General features: G+C 44.3%; 1 protein-coding gene across 1 annotated transcript in view; it reads right to left on the bottom strand.

Annotated features, from left to right (window-relative positions):
* LOC142596440 (integrin alpha-2-like) overlaps window positions 1-15,098 on the bottom strand; it is a 75,525-nt gene extending 60,427 nt beyond the window's left edge. The window contains 4 exon segments of the mRNA XM_075725537.1: window positions 9,029-9,154; window positions 9,563-9,677; window positions 14,138-14,229; window positions 14,972-15,098. Coding sequence (XP_075581652.1) covers window positions 9,029-9,154; window positions 9,563-9,677; window positions 14,138-14,229; window positions 14,972-15,098 — 460 coding nt within the window.
* Between the last annotated feature and the right edge of the window lie 566 nt (window positions 15,099-15,664).

The following is a 15,664-nucleotide window of genomic DNA, read 5'->3' as shown; positions in this document are numbered from 1 at the left end:
TGTTTGTGTGTATGCATGTGTGAATCCGTTTAAGTAGCCTGTAGATGTACGATTTAATTTCAAAGTGAGTCTTATACTGCTGCATTATTCTTATTCCTATTAAACCGTTGACCAAGTCTGAGACTAAGATTGGACCTAGCCGCACCTAGAGTCCTCTCTGAGAAGGAGTTTAGAAAGCAAGGGGGTCCATTCTGAACCTCGTGACTCAACGGGAGGGTCCTCCTTATCACCGGCATCCACAATCTCTCTCACCCGAGCGTAACCTTATTTTCTTTTATGCACTTCTATGTACTAGATAGACATTCGTGACAGGGTGTTGGTCGACAGCTGGCTGAACATGAGCCAGCAGTGTGCCCAGGTGGCCAAGAAGGCCAACAGCATCCTGGCTTGTATCAGGAATAGTGTGGCCAGCAGGAGCAGGGAGGTGATTGTCCCCCTGTACTCGGCGCTGATGAGGCCGCACCTGGAATACTGTGTCCAGTTTTGGGCCCCTCAATACAAGAAAGACATTGAGGTGCTGGAGCGTGTCCAGAGAAGGGCAACAAAGCTGGTGAAGGGTCTAGAGAGCAAGTCCTATGAGGAGCGGCTGAGGGAACTGGGGTTGTTTAGCCTGGAGAAGAGGAGGCTGAGGGGAGACCTTATCGCTCTCTACAACTACCTGAAAGGAGGTTGTAGTGAGGTGGGTGTTGGTCTCTTCTACCAAGTAGTTAGCGATAAGACGAGAGGAAATGGGCTCAAGCTGTGCCAGGGGAGGTTTAGGTTGGATATTAGGAAAAATTTCTTCACAGAAAGGGTGGTCAAGCATTGGAACAGGCTTCCCAGAGAGGTGGTGGAGTCACCATCCCTGGAGGTGTTCAAAAAATGGGTAGACATGGCACTCTGGGACATGGTTTAGTGGGCATGGTGGTGTTGGGTTGATGGTTGGAATGATGATCTTAGAGGTGCTTTCCAACCTTAATGATTCCTAGTTTTTACTTTCATTAAAAAATAATCCAGCCACCAAGCCAGGAAACATGAAATTATTACTCTACCCTTAATTGGTTTAGTGGTGGACTTGGTAACATTAGGTTAATGGTTGGACTGGATGATCTTAAAGATCTTTTCCAACCTAAACAATTCTATGATTCTATCTTTTTTTTCAACACATATAAAACCAATTAATATTAACATGTTTGGAAAGCAAAGAAAGCTAAATGCTCTTGCATCTTATGTCATTTATTATGGACTACAATATTTTAATGCAAACAGTCTGAAATAGTAGGCATTAAATGTTTGCTTGGTTACTTCTGGGAGAGCTTATGGACATCAATAATACAGGGGGCTCTGGGGAAAAATGAGAAAATAGCAAAAATTCTACAAGTGGATAGCACCTCATTCTGATCTCTTGTAAGGAAATCCTAAAGTTTAGCTACTTGACAGCACTGCAAACCCTATTTATTTTTAATACAGGTGAATGCTAAAGAAATATGCTAAGATGTACATTTAGTATGAAAGAAAAAAAAAAAGAGAAGATGCTAAAGGTGAGGTTCAGAAAGGACTGAGCAGGAAGCCTAGCTTTTAAGCACCTTGCTTCCAAAGTAGCCCAAGGAAGAAGGCAGCCATAGGGAGAGAGATTTCCAGTACCTCAGTCTTTGTCCTGGTTTCGGCTGGGATAGAGTTAATTTTCTTCCTAGCAGCAGGCATAGTGCTGTGTTTTGGATTTAGTAGGAGAAGAATGTTGATAACATGCTGATGTTTTTAGTTGTTGCTGAGTACTGCTTATGCTAGTCAAGGACTTTTTCAGCTTCCCATGCTCTGCCAGGAGCACAAGAAACTGGGAGGGGGCACAGCCAGAATAGTTGATCCAAACTGACCAAAGGGCTATTCCATACCATATGACGTCACGCTCAGTATATAAACTGGGGGGGGGTGGCCAGGGAGCAGCGATCGCTGCTCGGGAACTGTCTGGGTATCGGTCGGCGGGTGGTGAGCAATTGCATTGTGCATCACTTGCTTCGTGTATCATTATTATTATTATCATTATTATACTGTTACTATTAGCATTACTATTTTACTTTATTTCAATTATTAAACTGTTCTTATCTCAACCCAGGAGTGTTTCTCACTCTTACTCCTCCGATTCTCTCCCCCATCCCATCGGGGTAGGGGGAGTGAGCGAGCGGCTGCGTGGTACTGAGTTGCTGGCTGGGGCTAAACCACGACAGTCCTTTTTGGCGCCCAACGTGGGGCACGAAGGGTTTGAGATAACAACAGATTAACCAGAGTGTATTAAGGAGTCTGTTAACAGTTGCCGGTCACGATATTAGTTCTTCTGATTTGCACCATGTTCTTTTTTTTGCAGCACGCGTTAAAGCTTGCTGTCAGTTTGTGTAGTGTGCTATGCTCTGCAGTGATTCATGATCTTTTGCTTGGGAGGCTCCTTATCAAAACCCTGACCTTGAGCATTCTTTGGTATTTGGGTTTCATACAGAAGTCACTACTGTACTTCGGGTACTACCTCATAGAGAGAGTTAGCAATTATACTTCTTACTCTGAGAGGCTTGTTGTGGAGGAAATACAGAATGGCACCTTTGCTGCTTTCTTCTATGATGTTTCCTCCTTCATTACAACAACTTTCCTGTATCTTGAACACCCCTGGGCAGTTAAGATACTTCTATTGATACTTCTTGGGAATGTTGTTTCCGTTTTGATAAAGGTCAGTAAGCAGTTTAAAAATACCATCCAGAGATCTACCCCAAGGCTGGATAGTTATGAGTGGCAGGGTGTGTGGGAACGTATGCGCAAGTACCTAGGGCAGTGGGGACCTCCAGTGTTTTGGAACTTCACCCCTGAACAAGTGCAGAATCCTGAAGAATTAGTAAAGTATTTGGAAGAAGTATGTTGTCACCCTGGTAGCTCCAGAGAGACACAAATCATTGCAACATGCTGGGGACTGGCCCATGCCTATCGAGCCGTGGTCAACACTAATCAGTACCCTCAAAAGAAAGAGAAGGTCTCTGGATCTGATGACAAAACAACAAGCACTGTGGCTACTCAAACCCCCACTACAGGCCCTGCGGCTACTCCAACCCCCACTACAGGCCTTGCAGCTACTCAAACCCCTGCCCCAGGCACTGTGGCTACTCCAGCCACAGCCATGAGCACTGCGGCTACTCAAACCCCAGTGACAGACACTGCGGCTAAACCAGAGAACCAACCTGCGCCGGTATCAGTTGCCCCTATACAGAACAAAAAAATACACGAGGAAATCAGTTCGTTTAGTAAGGGATGAAGATGAACCAGGGCCATCACGAGAACCAGAGGAGGAAGAACCCATAAATGAGATGGTAAACACCCGATCCCTATCCCTGAGTGAGCTGCGAGATATGCAAAAAGATTTCGGTCGTCATCCAGGCGAGCACATCATCACCTGGCTGCTCCGATGCTGGGATAACGGGGCCAGTAGCCTGGATTTAGAGGGTAGGGAAGCCAAGCAGCTGGGATCCCTTTCCAGGGAAGGGGGCATTGACAAAGCAATTGGAAAAGAGGCAAAACCGCTCAGCCTCTGGAGGCGACTTCTGTCAAGCGTGAAGGAAAGGTATCCCTTCAAGGAGGATGTTTTATACCACCCAAGCAAATGGACCACCGTAGAGAAAGGTATCCAGTACCTGAGGGAATTAGGCGTGCTGGAGGTGATTTACAGTGACCTGAATGATGAGCGGTTAACCAAAGACCCAGATGAAGTCAGGTGCACACAATCCATGTGGCGGAAGGTGGTACGGAGCGCACCAGCATCGTATTCCAACTCGTTGGCAATACTAGCCTGGAAAGACGACGAGGCACCAACGGTGGATGAAGTGGCTAGACAACTCCGGGACTACGAAGAAAAGCTCTCTTCCTCCCTACGGGCCTGTGTCTCGGCTGTGGAAAAACTGTGCCAAGAGTTCCAACAACTCAGAGAAGATCTGTCCTACTCCCCACCTGCACGGACCAGTGTCTCAGCCATTAGGAGTCAACGTCCCTATGCTCAAGAGAGAGGATATAGAGGATACACACCACGGGGCACCCTGTGGTTTTACCTGCGTGATTATGGAGAGGACATGAGGAAGTGGGATGGAAAACCCACCTCAACCTTAGAGGCACGGGTGCGTGAGTTGCAAGGAAAAACTATTAGAAAAGGCGGTTCTCCCAGGAAAATTGCAGCTCCAGTTTCCAGTGAGCAGTTCCCGAGACAGAGTAAGAGGGCTAATTTTACTTCCGACCTTGATCAGGGGACTTTTGATTCACATTTACAGGAAGTGAACAGCAAATACTGTGACCAGTGTTAGAGGGGCCCTGCCTCCAGCCAGGTGGAGGAAAGGGACAACCGGGTTTACTGGACTGTGTGGATTCGATGGCCTGGAACGTCAGACCCACAGGAGTATAAGGCTCTAATGGACACTGGTGCACAGTGCACGCTAATGCCATCAAACTATAGAGGGGCAGAACCCATTTGTATTTCTGGAGTGACGGGGGGATCCCAACAGCTAACTGTACTGGAAGCTGAAGTGAGCCTAACTGGGAATGAGTGGCAAAAGCAGCCCATAATGACTGGCCCAGACGCTCCGTGCATCCTTGGCATAGACTACCTCAGGAGAGGGTATTTCAAGGACCCAAAAGGGTACCGGTGGGCTTTTGGTATAGCTGCTTTGGAGACAGAGGAAATTAAACAGTTGTCCACCTTGCCCGGTCTCTCAGAGGACCCTTCAATTGTAGGGTTGCTGAAGGTTGAGGAACAACAGGTGCCGATCGCTACCACAACTGTGCACAGGCGGCAATATCGCACCAACCGAGACTCCCTGATTCCCATCCATAACCTGATTCGTCGACTGGAGAGCCAGGGAGTGATCAGCAAGACTCGCTCACCCTTTAACAGTCCCATATGGCCAGTGCGAAAGTCTAATGGGGAGTGGAGACTAACAGTGGACTATCGTGGCCTGAACGAAGTTACACCGCCGCTGAGTGCTGCCGTGCCAGACATGCTAGAACTTCAATACGAACCGGAGTCAAAGGCAGCCAAGTGGTATGCCACAATTGATATTGCTAATGCATTTTTCTCCATCCCTTTGGCAGCAGAGTGCAGACCCCAGTTTGCTTTTACCTGGAGGGGTGTTCAGTACACCTGGAACCGACTGCCCCAGGGGTGGAAGCACAGCCCCACCATTTGCCATGGACTGATCCAGACAGCACTGGAACAGGGTGAAGCTCCAGAACATCTGCAGTACATTGATGACATCATTGTGTGGGGCAACACAGCAGAAGACGTTTTTGAGAAGGGAAAGAAAATAGTCCAAATCCTTCTGAAGGCTGGTTTTGCCATAAAACAGAGTAAGGTCAAGGGACCTGCACAAGAGATCCAGTTCTTAGGAATAAAATGGCAAGATGGACGTCGTCAGACCCCAATGGATGTGATCAACAAAATAACAGCTATGTCCCCACCAACTAGCAAAAAGGAAACACAAGCTTTCTTAGGCGTTGTGGGTTTTTGGATGATGCATATTCCAAATTACAGCCAGATCGTAAGCCCTCTCTATCAAGTGACCCGGAAGAAGAATGAATTCAAATGGGGCCCTGAGCAACAACAAGCCTTTGAACAAATTAAACGTGAGATAGTTCATGCAGTAGCCCTTGGGCCAGTCCGGGCAGGGCAGGATATTAAAAATGTGCTCTACACCGCAGCCGGGGAGAATGGCCCTACCTGGAGCCTCTGGCAGAAAGCACCAGGGGAGACTCGAGGTCGACCCCTAGGGTTTTGGAGTCGGGGATACAGAGGATCCGAAGCCCGCTATACTCCAACTGAGAAGGAGATATTGGCAGCATATGAAGGGGTTCGAGCTGCTTCAGAAGTGGTTGGTACTGAAGCACAGCTCCTGCTGGCACCCCGACTGACGGTGTTGGGCTGGATGTTCAAAGGGAGGGTCCCCTCTACACATCATGCAACTGATGCTACATGGAGTAAGTGGGTTGCATTGATCACACAACGGGCTCGAATAGGAAACCCCAGTCGCCCAGGAATCTTGGAAGTGATCATGGACTGGCCAGAAGGAAAAAACATTAGAATATCACCAGAGGAGGAGGTGACACGTGCTGAAGAGGCCCCACTGTATAATAAATTGCCAGAAAATGAAAAGCAATATGCCCTGTTCACTGATGGGTCCTGTCGTCTCGTAGGAAAGCATCGGAGGTGGAAAGCTGCTGTATGGAGTCCTATACGACAAGTCGCAGAAACTGCTGAAGGAGAAGGGGAGTCGAGTCAGTTTGCAGGGGTGAAAGCCATCCAGCTGGCTTTAGATATTGCTGAAAGAGAAAAGTGGCCAGTCCTTTATCTCTATACTGCCTCATGGATGGTGGCAAATGCCCTGTGGGGGTGGCTGCAGCAATGGAAGCAGAGCAGCTGGCAGCGCAGAGGCAAACCAATCTGGGCTGCCGCATTGTGGCAAGATATTGCTGCCCGGGTAGAGAACCTGGTTGTAAAATTTCGTCACGTAGATGCTCATGTACCTAAGAGTCGGGCCCCTGAAGAACATGAAAACAACCAGCAGGTGGATCAGGCTGCTAAGATTGGAGTGGCTCAGGTAGATTTGGACTGGCAACATAAGGGTGAATTATTTATAGCTCGGTGGGCCCATGATGCCTCAGGCCATCAAGGAAGGGATGCAACGTATAAATGGGCTCGTGATCGAGGGGTGGACTTAACTATGGACAGTATTGCACAGGTTATTCATGAGTGTGAAACATGCACTGCAATCAAGCAAGCCAAGCAGTTCAAGCCCCTTGGGTATAGTGAACGATGGCTGAAATATAAATATGGGGAGGCCTGGCAGATTGATTACATCACGCTCCCACAGACCCGCCAAGGCAAGCGCTATGTGCTCACCATGGTGGAAGCAACCACTGGGTGGTTGGAAACATATCCCGTGCCCCATGCCACCGCCCGGAACACCATCCTGGGCCTTGAAAAGCAAGTCCTGTGGCGACATGGCACCCCAGAAAGAATTGAGTCAGACAACGGGACTCATTTCCGAAACAACCTCATAGACACCTGGGCCAAAGAGCACGGCATTGAGTGGGTATATCACATCCCTTACCATGCACCAGCCTCCGGGAAAATTGAGCGATACAATGGATTGTTAAAGACTACCCTGAGAGCAATGGGTGGTGGGACGTTTAAACATTGGGATACGCATTTAGCAAAAGCCACCTGGTTAGTCAACACCAGGGGATCTGCCAATCGAGCTGGCCCTGCCCAATCAAAACTTCTACGTACTGTAGAAGGAGATAAAGTTCCTGTAGTGCACATGAAAAATATGCTGGGGAAGACAGTCTGGGTTACTTCCCCCTCTGGCAAAGGCAAACCCATTCGTAGGATTGCTTTTGCTCAAGGACCTGGGTGCACTTGGTGGGTGATGCGAAAGGATGGGGAAGCCCAATGTGTACCTCAAGCGAATTTGATTTTGGGTGAAAATAGCCAATGAACTGAATTGTATAATATTAATTGCTTTATAATACTGTATGTTATCTCTTAACTATATGTTATCTCTTAACTGCATGTCAATATAATAATATAGTAGGTTAATATTAAGTATATAATACTATATATTATGATTGCTATATGCCGCATCAATGGTATTGCAGTAAGAATTGCCCAGCTTAATGAAAATGAACTTTGATGAAACCATGTTGGAATGAGAACTGACTTCAGCATGCAACAGTCCAACACTGCACACCACCTCTCCTGCTCTGAAAGACTGTGATAACAGATGGAACCCAAAGTCATAGGCTAAATGAACTCAATGGACATTTTAGAGGGATGGGCCATAGACGAAGGGAATGATATCTGTGTGTATATCAAGATAGGGAAAGCGGTGGTGATTAATTGGAACACATTGGAAAGGGGAGGGCCTGTGCATGACGTAGATGGTATAGAATAAGGGGTGGATACTGTCCTGGTTTCGGCTGGGATAGAGTTAATTTTCTTCCTAGCAGCAGGCATAGTGCTGTGTTTTGGATTTAGTAGGAGAAGAATGTTGATAACATGCTGATGTTTTTAGTTGTTGCTGAGTACTGCTTATGCTAGTCAAGGACTTTTTCAGCTTCCCATGCTCTGCCAGGAGCACAAGAAACTGGGAGGGGGCACAGCCACGATAGTTGATCCAAACTGACCAAAGGGCTATTCCATACCATATGACGTCACGCTCAGTATATAAACTGGGGGGGGGTGGCCGGGGAGCAGCGATCGCTGCTCGGGAACTGTCTGGGTATCGGTCGGCGGGTGGTGAGCAATTGCATTGTGCATCACTTGCTTCGTGTATCATTATTATTATTATCATTATTATACTGTTACTATTAGCATTACTATTTTACTTTATTTCAATTATTAAACTGTTCTTATCTCAACCCAGGAGTGTTTCTCACTCTTACTCCTCCGATTCTCTCCCCCATCCCATCGGGGTAGGGGGAGTGAGCGAGCGGCTGCGTGGTACTGAGTTGCTGGCTGGGGCTAAACCACGACATTCCCAGAGGTGTTTAATGAAAATGGACAACTGCAAAGACAGAAAATGTTTTACGAAAGGCAATAAAATTTTCCTTACCATCATCAAATTAAAAAGAAAAAAGAACTCAAAGATGAGATAGTAACCAAGCAGGAAAAACTCCTATTTTAAAGATGCAGCAGTTAGAAAGTAAGAGCCATATGAAAAGGAATAAATAAACTGTTCTACTTTTACCACATCCCCACAGACTGCATTTTAATTATTCTTACATATATGAAAGAGATCTGACTCCACTAGATATAACCTAGACTTCTATTTAGTTGGTCTATGTTTTGAATCAAATTACTAACCCCCTTTGGAATAGGTTAGCTGTCAGATAAAACCCCAAATATTGAAAGATAAAGGACAACTGCATAATCTCTGGCCTTGGGGAAGGTACTGTAGTTATGCTAATAAAACCTTTCCTGTTTGGTTGGGGTTTTTTTTCTGTCTTTCTCAAAGATGTCTTTGACTTATCTGGGTTTTCTTAAGGCCTATATCTAAGCCTTGTACAAATTTTTTCAAAAATGCTTGCACTGCGTCCCAGGGATAAATCCTGTTTGACTCATCACAAACCACCACATCATCTTTGACAGAGGAACACTCTAAAACAAAAATAAGAAGTGGGCATTAAATGCACTTTCAGTCTCAATGTACTTAAAATTCTTTGGCTAAATCCAGAGGTGCATAGTTAGGTCTCACACAGGCAATACTTCAGATCAGGAAGGTTTTGCCTGAACTGGAGACTCAATAGAAGCATATGCAGATTTTGAGCCTGTCTTCATTTTCACTGCTCTGGTGCAATGCCGCTGAATTCAGAGGAGTGTGTCCAGATTCATATCAGCATTAAATCAGAATCTGTCAGTCCTTACATGTGAATCACAGGGCTTTACTTTTTGCACATACATGTTTTTAAAAAATCCCAAATTAAAAGTCCCCGACAAAATGTATCTTGATTTTGTTTGATCTGGTTTTTTTTTTTAATTGAATCTGTTTTGCACATGTTGCCTTACTTTTAACAGCAGGAGAAAAGCTTCTTAGTATCTGGAAACTTGGACTGATTTCAGAACAAACTCCTGTTGCATAGTATTGGCTTCCACACTGCTGTGCCCACAAAGGACCACAAGTCTTTAAAAATAACAAAAAAGAGAAACTATAAAAATAACAAATGCTTGTCTCACCATATCCATATACAAAAGCACAATAAGCAGGACTACAGGAATATAGGATCAGAGGACCCCTCTTGGATTATCAGGTCAAATCCCTTGCTATCACTGTGACAGTGTCAAGTAATCCCTTTCATAGATTTTCTCATAAAAAGGATTCTCTATTCGCGATCATCCTGCAAGCTGGTCCCTCCAGACTATGCACAGCTATAACTTCTAGGGAGTGTGACTTGGTTTGCAAGGAATCTGTGCTGCTTTAAGCCACCTGCTCTACAAACTATGGGTTTAAAACTAGGGCTGGTATTTGCACATCGCTTATAAGCATGCAGAGAAGTATTTCCACTAGCCAGGAGGTGGCATCAGAGCCACGAACATGCACGTCGCTGCAAACATGCAGAGGAGCTTTTCTTGTGGTATGTCCGATTACCACCAATAGTGTCAATAGTGTGACCAGACTGAAGAGTTTTGTGATCAGTGCACAAACACACATTTATTAATTTGAGAAGCCTTGTTCCCAAGGGAAATTCACTTTGCCAAAATATTTACATGTTGAACTTCATCATCATCTCCAGTGAGGGTGCAGCCTCACAGTATGCACTGTTCTATTTAGCTGCAGCTAAAAGGAGAAGTTTGGCCCTGGCCTCATATACCCCTCGGCTACATGTTTCATTGCCTTCTGGAGAAAATAATCTTGCTTCTTTGCTGAAAATTATTTCTGTAAAAAGAAATGTTTTCAGCTAGATCAACCAGCTGGTTGCATGACAGCCACACCTCTGATATTAGAAGGATTTTTACAAAAGTTACCTAGATAAAAAAGACAGATACTGAGACAGAATTTTGTCATGAGGATATGGGGGTGGGGGGGGTGGGTTTCTTTTTAAAAGAAAATCACATTAGGAACACAAGGAAAAAAACATAACTTCTACATAACCTCTGTCCAACAGTTGTGAAAGAAATGATAGCTTCACTACATATACTTTCTGATTGCCCTATCCAGTCAGGAGAGCCTGGAAAATAGAAAATGCACCATCTCTATTTAGGAAGAGAAGAGAGAGTGAACAGCATTATTACCCTTTTCTCAAGAATACTGAAAAAAAGGTAATTAAAGGCAGAAGTAAATGGAAAATGAGATAAATCACACACTGATTTACCAGTGGCAGACCACATGAAACTATCCTAACATATTTGACAAGATGGCAGATTTTCTAGACAAGAGAAAGGAAGTATAGCTACATTATCTGATCTTGAGATAAGTACTCTTTTTAGCTGCCACATGGGGCATGATTAGTTTTACTGGAAAAGATGGATATTTACAGAGGTGAGAGGTACAAAAGAAATCATCTATACCAGTAACTATGAAGCTGGAGGACAGTCTTTAATTTAAAGTTATTTTTAATTTAAAGTTCTTTTTAGATCAATCTCATTTGCCTGTTTTCTAGTTTTCCTCTGTATTAATGGTAACTCAAAATTGTGATGTTAATCTTGGACCAAAAAATAAAAATGTTCTAATAAACTTTGCTGATCTTCACCTTAAAAAAAAAAAAAGGAAATGCTCTAATGTTCTAGCATTGTTACAGTCAGAAATTTAAGATGCATCATTAATGCAGGGGAAAACTGAGAGATCACATATTAAAAACCAATGAACTTGAAAAGTGGAATTTAGAAAGGGGCACAGACTTGTCCTTAAGGACTAATCTTAAGAAATGTGGACATAAACTGGGAGCTCATTGAATGGAAGAGAGAGGAGCAGACGGATCGGGCACTGGCTGATTGCAGGATGACCATAAGCATGCAGGCAACATGTAAAGCAAATATAGCCTGAAGATATGTGACAAGAAGCACTTCTAGTTGAGACAGGGAAATACCAAATACACTATATAGTGCCCTGGAAAGACTCATGTGGAATACAGCATAGATCTGGTCATTCATGTCCAAGAGGGGTATATTTTAAAAAGTGCATTTCAGCCAGAAAAACTCTGTGTTTGTCTAGCAAACCAAAGGACAAAGGAGAATGATTGTGGGGTGTTAAATATAGAAGGGAGATTTTACATGTAGGGAGATGGGAGCTGTTCCTTTTAACTAAAGGCACAGCACTGAGCAAAGAACAAACTGATAGAAATTTAGATCAGGAATCTGGAAAAAAGCTGTTAACCATCACTGAAATTCTTAAGCACCTTTCCAACAGGACTAAGCATGCCTCAGAAAAATGTAATGAGCATGTGAAAATGACTGCCCTGTACTTAGGATACCTGTGGGAAGCAATCACATGGCATGAAACAGCTGAACTAGCAGGACCCACAAGCTACAGCACACACACGTCAGGCTGGGTCACGCTCCAGCTGAGCAACCCAGGACACCTCCCAGGATGCAGCACAGACTGGTGCAAGCGGACGGAGGCTGAGAGAGAAGCAGCCGCAGGAGGAAGGAGCACAGTGAGCTGGGATGAGGAAGCCCTGAGCATAACCCAAAGACCCCATCACAGAGGCTAGCTGCCAGAGACAGTGTCTTGGAGCAAAGTCCTGGCTGGCAGCAGCTTGCAATTATGAGCAAAGACAATTTCCACTTATTAGCCAATTCTAGCCACATCTAAGTCTCAGGGCTTTTGATATTTGTTGAGGCTGAGTCAAAAATAAGCATCTGTCTTCAATACCCTATTCTCCTTCTGTCAAAAAGAACTCCCTTCACCAAAGAAGTGGCTAACTGTTCACATCTTAGTGTTCAACTTTTTTTTTTTTTGTTACTTTATGCAATTTAGGTAGAGTCAATCAATACCATATGGATCAGGAAATACTTTATATTTGAGAGAAGTTCAAATATTATTAGAAAATGCAAATTTTTCTGCATGAGATATTTTAAATTACTGCAACTACAGATACTGATTAAAGTGGGTATGCATGGGACAGTATTAACACTAATTAAAAGGTATTATCAAAGAGATAGAATAAGATTTTTTTAATAAGTATCTTTTCAAACCAACAATCAAGAGCAGCACTGTTGCTGTGTTTTGAAGTTATGATTAACCTTACTAACTCAAAGAAAGCTGCTGGAAAACTTAGAATTAGACCCATTAAGTAATTCAATGAATTGGGCTATATGGTAATGAAGATAATAAATATTTGAATACTTTTGTGATACAACAGAGAAATGCAAAGCTTAAAGTGAATCTCAAAGCTCATTTGCCTGTAGTTTATTGTTTCATTTAATTACTCCACATGCCCACGTGTGCATCATAAACTGGAATACACCTACACTCCAACAGTTTTCATGCCTATAGTTAAGATTGTAAAAAAGCATATTAAATGGGCATTAACTTCCTTTCAATGATGGAATGTGTTTTACAGGCTCCAAGAAGAGTGGTTTGCAGAATAAACACATAGAAAATGCATCCTCCTCCAGCTCACTAATTAAATAAATCATATTGCTAAAGGAAAAGGCAGATCCATGGGACTGGAAATCTTGACATCTCAGGAGAACAGTCGCTGTGCAAGTGCTTATGGTGGAGGAGAGATCCCATACCATTTTCTGAAAGCATAACCAGAACTATATAAGACTACCTTACAGATGTCCATGGTGAAAATACTCTTGCCTATGTTGTCTGACTTAAATTACAGAATATTTAATTATATGATCTTCTATAGGATATTTAGATAAATGCAGGAGACAATTTGTAATTTTCCTGATTTTGGACCCTAGGTAATGACAGTGGGATGGAATATTTAAAAATATGCAAAATATGTTGTCCTGGTTTCGGCTGGGATAGAGTTAATTTTCTTCCTAGTAGCTGGCATAGTGCTGTCTTTTGCATTTAGTATGAGAAGAATGTTGATAACACACTGATGTTTCAGTTGTTGCTGTAGTGCTTACACTAGTCAAGGACTTTTCAGCTTCCCATGCTCTGCCAGGTACACAAGAAACTGGGAGGGGGCACAGCCAGGATAGTTAATCCAAACTGAACAAAGGGCTATTCCATACCATATGACGTCATGCTCAGTATATAAACTGGGGGGAGTTGGCTGGGGGGCAGCAATCGCTGCTTGGGGACTGGCTGGGTGTCGGTCGGCGGGTGGTGAGCAGTTGCATCACTTTTTTTTCCTGGGTTTTGTTTCTCTCTCTCTCGTTGTTCTCCTTTTCATTACAATTTCTATTACTATTATTATTATTATTTTATTTCAATTATTGAACTGTTCCTATCTCAACCCACGAGTTTTCTTACTGTTGCCCTTCCTATTCTCTCCCCCATCCCACCGGGCGGGGGGGGTGGTGCTTGGTTGCCAACAGGGGCTAAACCATGACATATGTATTAATCTATGCTGCATAATAAAATACATTCAGCTTGGACTTAATCAAAAAGTGTGGAGAATTCTGGTTTCTTCATTCTCCTCAGGAATTTCTGTGTCTATAGAATACATCCTCAATATGTACCAAAAATCCTCCTGTTTTTGAGTTCTGTATTAGAGTCAAGCCAAGGTTCTTGTCTTCCTTTATCTCAGTCACATTTGGAATATTTATTAAAGCTGAAATAAAAAGAGATTAAATAATGACAGAATAGTAAATAAGATGTAGAACCAATTTAGTAAGTTAGAATTCCTTTTCTAAAGTTTGATTTCTCAGAATCTAAGATGCCTCTTCCAAATGGCTGTATAAAATTCTGAGACAAAAGAAACAAAAGCTAATCTTAATTTGCTAACTGCTAATTATAGACATGAATTAACTATGGCCATTTAAAATACCTGTCCTCAAGTGAGGTGAAGGCAAAAGAGAGGAAGAAATTGTTGTCTTTGCCATTGAGTATTTTTGGCTGGCTGAGTAGCTGCAGCTGAGCGGCTACTGTTACATTCCTCAGGACACCAGACTCCTCTCATCCAGTATCACGCTTTAGACAAAAATGTGGAAGGAACAGTGGAGGACAGAAATGTGCTGCACCACAAATAAACATAAAGTAGACATCTCAGCACACTCTGTGGTCCCGTATTTTCACTGTATCCAAAAGTGAATCCCATTTTATACTTAGTCTGCAATCACACAGAGGCAGAAAAGGCTTCATATAATATATATTCAGTAAGTGCAATTCAAAATGAGAATGTAACAAGTGTTAAGTGATGTTAAGAGCGTGGCTGCCTCCGCCAGCCACTCTGGCCCAGGACCCTCCTGCCCAGATGCTGGAGCCCAGCCCGGTGCCCAGGGATCCAGAGCCTCTGCCCAGACTGAGGGATGTGGCACCAGTAGTGAAGCTGAGCACACATCTGACACACACACAGAGGACCCTGAAATGGCCAATCACGCAGACTGCCACAGACAAGTCGTTGCCTTCAGCAGCACCCATGTACAGGGTATGCTCCTCTTGGGCTGGCAGAGACTGAAGGTCACTAGTGCAGGCACACATGCGCGACACTCTGAATTCACAAGCACATTTGTGGATCCCCTGAGTACCGGCATAGCCTCTCTGTCTACCAGCATCCCTGCCTGGATCCCAAGCCCCCTTATCCACCCCACAGGTCCCCTACTCACCAGCTGGTCCAGCTCAGTGCTCACTGCAAACAGGCAGCACTCACACGCTCGTCCCTCATGCACTCCATATTTGCAAATCCCCCTGGGTGTACCAGCACAGACCCCTCCGCCCAAACCCGAGGCCCCCCCTAAGCTGGCTGGTCCAGCTTAAAGTTTGCTAGTGAACAAACAAATGAACACACACACATGCAAACGCATGGTTTGGGGAAGATACAGACACTCATGCCCCAGCATCTGGCACCAGGCACCTGATCTGTAACCCGCAGTCCCTCTCCAGCTGCCAGTGTGGAGCCCCTCACTTGCCTTGCTCACCCTGGTCTCCCCCAGCAGCTGGTTTTGGGACACACACCATCCCCGCCCCAGTGGCTGGAAGTTAAAGAACCCCACTGGCTCCAGTAGCTGATGCTGAGACCCCAGTGGCTCCAGTAGCTGGCACCACAG

Source organism: Pelecanus crispus, chromosome W (assembly GCF_030463565.1).
Source record: "Pelecanus crispus isolate bPelCri1 chromosome W, bPelCri1.pri, whole genome shotgun sequence".
NCBI classification, from domain to species: domain Eukaryota; kingdom Metazoa; phylum Chordata; class Aves; order Pelecaniformes; family Pelecanidae; genus Pelecanus; species Pelecanus crispus.
This window is presented reverse-complemented; position numbering and strand designations above follow the sequence as displayed.